Source organism: Mesoplodon densirostris, chromosome 13 (assembly GCF_025265405.1).
Source record: "Mesoplodon densirostris isolate mMesDen1 chromosome 13, mMesDen1 primary haplotype, whole genome shotgun sequence".
Taxonomy (NCBI): domain Eukaryota; kingdom Metazoa; phylum Chordata; class Mammalia; order Artiodactyla; family Ziphiidae; genus Mesoplodon; species Mesoplodon densirostris.
Window position 1 is genome coordinate 18134374 of NC_082673.1, and position 11304 is coordinate 18145677.

Consider the following 11304-nt stretch of genomic DNA (forward strand, 5'->3'; position numbering starts at 1 on the left):
AGCAGCGCGCAGGATGGCCGTTTGCTGGTCCCGGCAGCGAGGGTCAGGTCGGATTCAGATCTCAGCCCACAAGGAACGCTTGTGCCTGGGCAGGTTGCCGGCGGGCCGTCCATTCTGCGCACGCGCAGGCGGCCAGTGCGGCCCGCGGACCTGCAGGCGGCGGCGAGTGCTCGGCTCGTTTGTGCCGCGGTCGGGTGAGGAGCTGCGCCTCGGCGTGCCCGGCTGCCGCCGCAGTGCAATCGCTGTTTCTGGTCACGCGCGGGATGCTGCTTCTGGCGTTGGGCGGCCCGTGGGCGGCCGGACTGCGGCTCGGTGGGAAGAGGACGGCACCGTGGGCAGCCACTGCGTTCCGAGCCCCTAGGGCGGCCGTCTGGCGGGCGGCCTCCTGCAGAGGCTCCTCGGTGCGGGGCGGCGGCGGGGGCGCGGGGCTGTCCGCAGCCACGACGCTTCTGCCGTGTCGGGTGCGAGCGCAGGTTGGCGGTCAGAGGGCTCGCGGACCCGAGTAAGGGTGGGGGTGGGAGTAGCACCGGGCCTGGGGAGCCCGGCTCTCCCATAGCTTCTTCCCGGCCTGCACGGCGGCTCTGGTGCTGAAGGAGCCCTGTGCTGCGGGGCTGGTAGGAGTGGCCGCCCTCAGCCTGGGCAACAGGCCGGTGCTCCCGGGGTTCGCAGCCCCCGCGAGTCCAGCAGTGTCCCTTGGAAAGTGCTTATTTTCTGGGCGGTTCCAGTCACTTTACAGAGATGGTTGCAAATCCATTGGGCCTGTGAGGACTCTTTATTTTTTTTTTTTCTGTCCTTGAGCGCAAGCTCGGAAGGGTTAATTTGCAGCGAAATTAGATGCTCCACCTGGAGACCAAACTGAAAGAACTCGGGGAACCTGATTTTGAGTTTGTTCTGTTTTTTATTAGGTGGCTCTATTTTTAGGAATTCCTTTGCTCCCTGGAAAAATGGGATGGAGACGTTAATCCTTCTCATTTTAATCTGAATAAATTGTCTCCTAATCCTGCCCTGTAAAATATTAGGATTAGCAAACATGGTTGAAACTTGGGAGGAAAGGCCAACGCGGGAATTGGAATCTCATTAAATTTCAGCATAAAGGGATTAGGCATGCCTTTTACATCTTGAAGAGTGTGTGTTGTGAAAGTCATTTTCAGAGGTTCGGGCAACTCTTTTGTTTCTGTGAAATTTGATGTAGGAGTTCAAGTAAAATATTTTCCTTGCGAGGAGCAAGGGATGGATACGAGACCCTTGGGGAAAGAGTTATTATTATTTTTAATACTAGCTATAGTATAAATATTTTAGAAGTATTAAAAGCAGTCTGGACTTTAAACTTTCTGAATTTGCAGTATTTTACTTACATAATTAAACTTAAGTTTTTAAAAAAGCTAATGCATTTAAATCTTTGACAGTTGACCGAGAGTGATGTGGACTAGAAGAAACTATTCCACTAACTTTTTACTTGTTTAAGGTCACACTTTAAAATGCTTCTAGCTGGGATGCAAACTTAGGTCTTCAAACTCCCAATTCAGTGTCTACTTGTGAGTGGAATTAAGGAAAGCCATTCTGTTACTCAGTTTGCTTTCTTTAGCTTTGTAGATTATTTGGAAGAATTCCTTAAATCACCCCATGTGATAAGTTTTCTTTTACTCTATTATATTTTTCAAAATAAACTTAAAAATATTTAAAAGTTGGTCTAAAATGCAGTTTATCATGTACTCTCATCATAACGGTCTCTGTTTCAATAGATACCTGTTTGTTGGGAAAGATGTGTTCGATGTTTACATACACAACTTGAAAAATCAGAAGATGGAAGGCTGATTTATACTGGGAATCTGGCCCGAACAGTATTTGGTGGGTAATCAGAAGTGAGGATATTTCCTTTCCCCGCCCCCCCCGCCTTTTACTTATAAAAAAGGTTCTTAGCATATGATAACTTATTATTTTAGCACTTCGTAATTGCAAGAAAGAAGGAAAAATTATAATTTTTTTCTTATGGACTTTTAAAAAAAATTTTATTATTGTTTATTTATTTTTGTCTGTGTTGGGTCTTTGCTGCTGTGCACGGGCTTTTTCTAATTGCAGTGAGCAGGGGCTACTCTTCGTTGCGGTGCGCGGGCTTCTCATTGTGGTGGCTTCTCTTGTTGCAGAGCACGGGATCTAGGCGCCAGGGCTTCAGGAGTTGTGGCGCACGGGCTTAGTTGCTCCGCGGCATGTGGGATCTTCCTGGACCAGGACTCGAACCCGTGTCCCCTGCACTGGCAGGCGGATTCTTAACCACTGTGCCAGTGGGGAAGCCCTCTTGTGGACTGTTGTTAAAAGATTTAGAGGTTAAGACCTTTGCATTTTTAGGAGATTTAAAAAAGGTTTTTGTAGACTCTTATGACTTTGTGATCTTATGTCTGGGCACTACTGATTCCATCCTTTGGTCACCTCTCGGGATGTTTAGCAACAAAATAAAACAGAACAAAAAGTGTATGTTTATGTAATGTTTGAATATGCAGAGGAAAGAAATATGGGCGAATACCTCTTAGGAGTAGTTATTTTGGGTAAGTAGACATTTACAGTATATGTTTTTAGATTTTGCAGTGAAAATGAGCAGTAATACTTTTATAATTCAAAGATATATTAATTTTACATTTTTTAGGTCATCTTAGAATTTTCAGTAAACATGTTTACTTAGTGGTTTTCCAGGTAGTAAGGAGTTATCGTGGAGAAGGAAAGGGCAGTGTGTTAGATAGCTACAAGTTTAAAGCTCTTTCCTTAGGTCATAATTCAGTATTTAGTATGGAATATTTTAGTAGGGAAAGTCAGAAGAACTTAGGTTTGTGATTTGTTCAAGTTCCTGAGGTTGTATTTCATTTTAATAATCTTAAAAAAAAAAGTATAACCTGAAATATCTGGAGGATTACTTTATAGCCAAGTTGGCCACAAGATTTCTGTGCCCCATTTGCATGTGTGTTTTTGATCATGCTGGTGTTAACCAGTTGTCTAAAATTTAATCTGGAAGTCTGTAAGTTCTCAAGAGTGTGTGACATTAAAATAGAGTATGTTTAAAATACAATTTTAGCTATTTAAAACTTTCTGGGAATAAGGAGTGATTATAATCACTATTGAGTGGAGTTCTGAAGTTACTGGAATAATCAGTTTCGGATGGTAGAAATTTCTTCAGAAGTCACAACATGAGTGGGCCACTGAGCCTGTGTCTCATCTCTGGATTGAGCCTGGGATCCCTAGATTGATGCCTTTGAGATGTGTTCGCTGTGACCCCCGTGGTACCCTTCTTTCTGAATACAGGCACCTTTCCTTCAAATGAAGGGAAAGCTTAATCAATTTTTTTCATGTTCCCACTTGACTCAATTCTGAAGAGAAGGGAATATAAATAGGAATTAATTTCAGTGTGGGGACGATATAATATTTGTGGAAGAACATAGCTACGCATGATATTCAAAGTTCTAGAACTGTAACCTGTAGAAGAATTTGATGTTTGAGTTCCTTCAATATTATAGTAATAGAAAGTCACTATACTTATCAGGGATTAATATTTTTTCTGTGTAAAACTGAGTGAGAGACATTAACATAGCGGTACCATTTAAACTACCAAATTGGGTCCTAATTTAAAGATATTTGAAGGGACTTTTAGTTGACGATTCTTGTTGATTCAGCAACAAATAATTACGGATGTCATAGTATTCTCTTTTTAAGATGAGTAGAATTTGAACATGAAGACATGTGAAAAAAGGGCATCCCAGGCACGGAAGTAGTATGAGCAAAGGCATGAGAATATGTTTAGAAAATAGCAATTACTTCAATCCAGGCATAAAGTATATGTATGTATTAGTTTCCTAGGGCTCTTACAATACATTTCCACAGGCTTGGTGGATTAAAACAACAAAAATTTATTCTCACAGTTCTGAAGGCTAGAAGTCTGAAATCAAGGTGTTGGCATTCCGTGCTGTCTGAAGGCTCTAGGAAAGAGCTTGCCCTTGTCTCTTCTAGCTTCTGGTGGCTCCCAGCAATCCTTCATGTTTCCTTGGCTTGTAGCTGCATCACTCCAGTCTCTGCCTCCTACTTCGCACGGCGTTCTCTGTGTCTCTGCTTGTCTTGTTCTGTCCTTTTAAGGATACTCTCATTGGTTGTAGGGCCCACCGTAATCCAGTATGATCTCATCTCAACTTTTAATGGTCTGCAAAGACCCTATGTCCAAATAAGGTCACGTTCTAAAGTTCTAAGTGGATGTGAATTTTGCGGGGACACTATTCAACCTACTATAGTGTGAAAGAGTAATGGGGAAAACAGGTAGTTGGAAGGGCTAAGGAGGCTTTTATATAGAAGGCAACTTGGTCCCCATTGAATCCCATGTGGACCAGTGTCGGGACATCTACCTGTGGGGGGAAGGAATTATTTTAAAATTACTAATGCAAGATCCTTAAGCCTTCAAGCAAAAGTGATGTATGAGGGTGTCTGCTTTGTTATAGCCTCACCAACAGAGTATGACGTCATATTTTCAGTTTTTGCCAGTTTGGGGGGAAAACGGTATCTCACTGTGGTTTTATTTTTTTATTTTTATTAACATCTTTATTGGAGTATAATTGCTTTACAATGGTGTGTTAGTTTCTGCTTTATAACAAAGTGAATCAGTTATACATATACACATGTTCCCATATCTCTTCCCTCTTGCGTCTCCCTCCCTCCCACCCTTCACTGTGGTTTTAATTGAATGTTCCTTATGATTGAGGCTTAGCATCATTTCCTCTGTTGAAAGGCCGTGTGCATTTTTGTTTCATTGAACTGTCTGCTTATATTTCTGGCATGTTTGTTTATTGGGTTGTTGACCTTTCTTCTCATATACTAGAAACCTTTTGTGTATTGGGGATATTAACCCTTTGTCATACAAGCTGCAAATATTTTTCTCATTTGTCTCTTTGTTTACGGTATTTATGTCCATGTACATTTTAAAAAGATGATCAGATTTATCAACTTTCCCCTTGATTGCCTCTGTATTTTCAGTCATAATTAGAAAAGTTTCCTTATTCTCAGATTATAAAGGACTTCACGGGTATTTTCTTCTTATACCTCTCTTATTTTATACACTTAAATCTCTGGTTTATTTGGAGTTTTCCTGGTATATGGTATGAGGGATCGATTGAATTTTCTCTGAATCTGATTGGCCCAGCACCACTTATTTTAGATTGTATCTTTGTTCTATACTAAATTTCCGTATGCAGTTAGGTTTGTGTCTAGATTTCCTGTTTCTTTCCATTGATCTGTTTATCTACTGAGCCAGTACCACACTGTTTTAATTATAATCTTATGTTTTAGTATCTAACCCTCCCCCCTTTTTTGCTTCCTTTGTTCTTCCAAAATAACTTTATAATCAACCCTTCTAGGATCTCAACTTGTCTGTTTTCCAAACAGACGGTATTTGATCATGTTAAAATTGTACATTCAAACTAAGAAAATTTACATTTTAAGTTATTTATTTATTTACTGTGGTAAAATAGACATAAAGTAAAAGTTACCATTTTGACCATTTTTAAGTATACAGTTCAGAAGTCACTGGTTTTTTAATCTTTCTAACGTGATAAGTAAAAGTATCTCACTATTTTAACTTGAATGTTTTTCCTTGGTAAAGAAGTTGATTACCTTTCCCATATGTTTCTTAACCACTGGTGGTGTTTTTTGTTTGCTTGTTTTTTTAATTTGCTGTTTTAATGCTGGACACTTAGCCTGAAAGAGTTAGCCCCATATTTGAACATTTTATGTTAGATCTGTGGAAGTGCTTGTTAATAGAGACCTTTATTTGATTATCTGCTGACTGAATTAACTTTTATAGTATTCATAAAGATTTTTGAGTAATATTAAACCTTTTATTGGGAGCTGAGATAGAAGCCAGTCAACCCTAAAGCGGACTTCCCAGCTGGAGAGGCAGTGCATTGTAATGGCCAACAGCCTGGACCCTAGAGTCAGATTGCCTGGGTTTAAATCCCAACACAGCTACTTGGTAGCTATGTGACATTGAGCAAGTACCTCATATTTTCTCATCTTTTAAATGGGAGTGATGATGATGATAATTATACATCAGTCTCATAGGGCTTTTTTCTAGATTTCATGAATGAAATATGTAAAGTGCTTAAAATAGAGCCTGGAATATAATAAGCACTATATAGGTGTTTTGGTTTTGTTGTTTTGATGATGATATTGTAGGGAGAAAGGTGGAAGAATTAATTGGATAGGTTGATTCTTTTATAAAAGTTAAAAATGTTAATCTTCTCCCATTTTTTTTCTTGTTTAGGTGTGAAATGTTTTTCTTACTCTACAAGTCTGATCAGCCTTGCGTTTCTACCGTACATTTTTGCACAAAATAATATTATATTTGGAAGTCTGCCTTTGCAAATCTTATTTTATGGCATCATAGGAAGCTTTACAGTGATCACTCCAACACTGCTTCACTTTCTTACAAAAGGCTATGTCATTCGGTTGTACCATGAGGCCACAACAGACACTTATAAAGCCATTACTTATAATGTTGTGCTTTTGGAAACGAGTACAGTGTTCCACCAGAATGACGTGAAGATTCCAAGTAGCACACATGTGTTTACCACATTTTATGCTAAAACAAAATCACTGTTAGTTAATCCAGCACTCTTTCCAAACCCTGAAGACTATAACCATCTAATGGGTTATGACAAACCATTTACTTTTGATGTGGAAGAAGCCAGTGAAAAGAAACAGCTTAAAGAAGAGAAATGAGTCTATCGTTTTTATGTTTGTGCTTAAATGTGATTTATGTTCCAGTGTATAATAATTGCCTTTACTTTTGATTTTTGTTAGTGACTGATTGTTAAAAAAATAATTTGAAACTGTATCACAGAACTTTTAATTTCCAGAGAATTATGTTCCTTTATAATAAAAAAAGTTATGTTTGAAAAACAAAACATACAATACTCTATCATTTGTGTTAAAAGGGTGTGAAAATACATGTATATGCCGACATATGCATGGTTACTTTTATATAATAAGTGTGATTGCCTCTCAGCTGGGGATTGGATGTCAGAAGCAAATGGGAAAGTTATTTTTCCTTTGTGTTTGGATTTTTCTAAGGATACAGATATTACCTTTTCCCACATTGAAAACTCTTTAAAAATTCACGGATTATGGGAAACTGTTAATCTGCTTCCTTTGGCTCAGAGCACAGGTTTTTGCCTATCATCTCTGGCATGGCTGCCCACGTTAAGGATATCCATGTCCAGTAGGGGGTGGTTAGCTCTTGGGGAATTGGTAACCTAAGTCGTATCGTCTTCAGTGGTTCCATCTGTCCCTCCATGTATACTCTCCTTTGTTACACCCTGACACAGTGGGAAAATTGTATGTACTACATAGATGGATAGTACCTTTTAGAAAATAAAAGTCTCCATGCTAATGTTAAGTTGGTTCTTGTGAAGGATTTTCAGCCAGGAACAAAGGGCCTCAAATCATGCTATTTAGACTAGTAGATACTAATTAAGTGCCGAGAGGGTGTCAGGTACTGGGCTAGTTGCCAGAGTCACAGTTAAGAACAAAACACCCAGTCTGTCTAACATCTATCACCTGCCACGATGATTAATCTTTCTGGCTTGCCTGTGGTATGAGGGAGGTGGATGGAGAAGCAGCAGGGACATCACTAGTTCTTAGGGGAAAGATCATTCAAGTCTGAAGCTGCTGGAAGGTTATAGGAGACAGCTTAAGGTAGAACAGTGCTCATCTTCCTGAGACTTAGAGCCTGCCCTCTGCTACGATCAGCCAGCTTGTGGTCTTACTAGAGGGTGGGCTCTAAGATGAACAAGCCGCCACCACCTCTGTCCTCAGTTTGGGCCTCTGCCTGTCTGCTTCTCTGTCCTCTGTCACCTAGATATGGACCTGTTGCTATCTTAGCAGTTAATGTGATTTATATCTTTCTGTAAAAAGATTATTCCATAATCAAATACTCATTATCAAATGTTAGGTAAATATTAGAAGAAATTTTTAGAAGAAAACAGTGTTGTTAACATTTCAAAGTTTTCTCTCAAGGGTCAGTTTTCTCATAACTTGTTTTTAGTACCTCCTATCTCTTTCTTTAAATGTCCTGTATCCATGCAACCATTTTGTCACCTGTGGAGTGGAGTGAAAATCCTATTTTTATGAGTATCAATAATTCCTCAATTGTTTAGAGAAAAGAAAAAAGACTTAAAATACTGCATGAGAAAGATGACCTCTCAAGGGCATGATTTGGAGTGAGACCAAGATGTAGAAAAGGATCAGCATGCGTAGGATACTATAATGATTCATCACTGAAATAAGTCCGCAGAAACAGCTCAGGCCAAGGTAAGAAATATACGCGCGTCCTTCCATGCCACTTTACTACCCTCTCCCCAGGCAGAGTAATCTTGGCAAGATTAGGAAGGTGGTGAGTCTCCCTCTACCTATGGGAAGGATATTGAGTCCGTTTTATTTGAGTCCCAAAAGGCAGGGTGATCCCATTGGGCCTCTGGGTTATATCAGATAGTGTACCCTTTGACGATAAGATGTAATCCTTTTCCTCAACGTAGATTACATCATACCGAAAGACTTCAGCTTTTGGAAGCAAAAGTAACAAAACGGTCATTAGGTATGAATGCCAGCCTTAGCTTGGACACATTCGTTAAAATTGTATTCTGATTTTTTCAGAAAAAGTGATTCATCATCCAGATTCATTGTTTCATCTAGACCACTTGCCGTCTATGTTTATTTGGAACCAAATCCCAGACATCGTAAGATTTCTTTCTTAAATATTTAATTTTGTAACTCTACAAGATAAAGACTTAAAAAACTAACAATACCATCATAATACCTAAGCTGCCTTTGACCCCAGTGTTATCAAATATCCAGTCTACTCAATTTTCCAATTGTTTCATAATTTTTCCCCCATTTTGTTTGGATTAAGATCTAATTAAAGTTCCCACCTTATTCACACCTATTTTGTAAGTGTCTTTTAAGACTTCTAATCTATGGGCCCTTCTATATTTTTCACTCTGATTTTGTTTTTTAGGCCCTGCCACATGGCATGTGAGATCTTAGTTCCCCAACCAGGGGTCAAACCCGGCCCCCGGCAGCAGAAGCACGGAATCCTGACCACTGGATTGCCAGGGAATTCCCTCTTTCACTTTGTTTCCCCCGCCACCCCCCGCCCCTTGCAAATCATCTGTTGAAGAAACTGAGTTTTTTGTCCTATATATGTTTTCATGGTCTAGATTTTCTGATTATATCCCCAAGGTGTAGTTTAACATGTTTGTCTGTCTACTGTGTTTGCTATAAATTGAGGCTTCATCAGGTTGAGGTTTGATTATTTTGGACAAGACCGATTCATAGCTGATGTTGTTTGTATTATTTTTCTATTGTTGCATAAAAAATTGCCCCTAAAACTTAGAGGTTTAAAACATCAACAGACGTTTATGATATTGCATAGTGTCTGTTGGTCGGGTATTTGGGAATGGCTTAGTTGAGGGGGTGTGGCTCAGGTTGTCTCACGGGGTTGCAGTCAAGATACCAGCCGGTGCTCCTGTCATTTGAAGGCTGGGCTGGGGCAGGAGGAACTGCTTCCAAGGTGGCTCACTCACATGACTGACAAATTGGGGCTGGCCTTTGGGGAGGACGCCTCGGTTTCTTACCACATGGATCTCTCTTTAGAGCTACTTGTTTCCCCCAGAGCAATTGATCCAGGAGAGCAAGGTAGAGGGCAAAATGTCTTTTATGATCCACTTTGGAAGTTGCACGTTATCATTGTGCAATATTTTCTTAGTTACACAGTCACCCTTATACATTGTTGGAGGGGGCTACACAAGGATTTGCATACCAAGAAGTAAGGAGCATTGGGAGCCATCTTGGAGGTTGGCTACCACCATGTTCATCCATCAAGAAGAATACAATGTCTTTCTGTCTCTCTGTGACGTTAGCAACTACTAATGCTCAGTGCCCAAGTTTACTAATTCATTAGGTGTTGCAAAATGGTTATATTCTATCATTCCTTTTTCATATATTAGCTGAAATACTTCTAAAAGTAGAGAAAAGAGTATGAGAAGGCAAGGGAAACTTGCCTGTCTGTACTATTTGGTTACCAGTAGTTCATTTTCTATAGAAAAGTCAGGATAAATGCTTGATTCTTTCCCTTTATCAGTTTTCAAAATAGAGTTGGTTTCCTAACATCATCTGCTGATTAGACTTTAAAAAAATTATTATGAGCTGGTTAATTTGAATATATTTGATGTATTTCAATTCATCGCAGTTACTATCTTATTAATGATCGTAATAGTCTACAGGTAGGCTGAATGTTCATGTCTGGAAGCTGTGAATGTTACGTTAAATGGCAAAAGGGATTTTATAGGTGGATCTTGAGTTGGGGAGATTATCATGGATTATCCAGAAGGTTCCAGTGTAATCACAGGGCCCTTATAACAGGGAGGCAGGATATCAGGGGAGAGGCGATGTGACGATGGGAGCAGAGATGACAGTGCTGAACTTTGAAGATGGAAGAATGGAAGGATTGCAGCTCTCAAACTGAAAAAGGCAAGTAAACAGAGTCTTCCCCTGGAGTCTCCAGAAGAACGAGGTATGCTGACTCCTTGCTTTTAGCCCATTGAAACTGATTTCGGGCTTCTGACCTCCAGAACTGTAAGAGAATTCATTTGGTGTGTGTGTGTGTGTGTGTGTGTGTGTGTGTGTGTGTGTGTGTGTGTGTGTGTGTGTGTGTGTGTGTGTGTGTGTGTGTGTGTGTGTGTGTGTGTGTGTGTGTGTGTGTGTGTGTGTGTGTGTGTGTGTGTGTGTGTGTGTGTGTGTGTGTGTGTGTGTGTGTGTGTGTGTGTTCCGCATAGCATGGCTTGTGGGATCTTAGTTCCCCAACCAGGGATCGAACCTGGGCCCTTGGCAGTGAAAATTCAGAGTCCTAACCACCGGACCGCCAGGGAATTCCCCATTTGTATTGTTTTTAAGGCACTAAGTTTGTGGTTATTTGTTACAGCAGCAATAGGAAACCCATCCTTGGTCAATGGGACTGTCATCAAATTGGGTGTCTAATATGACAAGGTGTTTTAGGTTCATCTTGAACCTTTTCTGCCTCAGACCTGGAAACAGTAATTTCTCTAGAGTATTTGTTCCTTTTAGTGGGAAATGGTATTTTGAGACTACTAGAAGCATTCATGGATTTGTCCTCTTTTTTTCCCCCCACTTAAAAAATATATAAAATACATATAACATAAAATTTAGCATCTTAACCCCAATTTTTTTTTTTGGCTGCGCTGGGCAGCTTGTGGGATCTTA

The 11304-nt window shown here is 40.2% G+C and overlaps 1 protein-coding gene across 2 annotated transcripts; it reads left to right on the forward strand.

Annotated features, from left to right (window-relative positions):
* Positions 1 to 127: 127 nt before the first annotated feature.
* TMEM70 (transmembrane protein 70) lies at positions 128 to 6878 on the forward strand. Of its 2 annotated transcripts, none has more exons than XM_060116087.1 (3): positions 128 to 473; positions 1743 to 1848; positions 6290 to 6878. In XM_060116087.1, the coding sequence occupies exons 1-3, from the start codon at positions 264 to 266 to the stop codon at positions 6745 to 6747; spliced, it is 774 nt and encodes a 257-aa protein (XP_059972070.1). In that variant the 5' UTR covers positions 128 to 263; the 3' UTR covers positions 6748 to 6878. The 2 variants fall into 2 exon arrangements, with proteins under 2 accessions (XP_059972070.1, XP_059972069.1); XM_060116086.1 differs by having other exon boundaries at positions 140 to 461.
* Positions 6879 to 11304: the final 4426 nt, after the last annotated feature.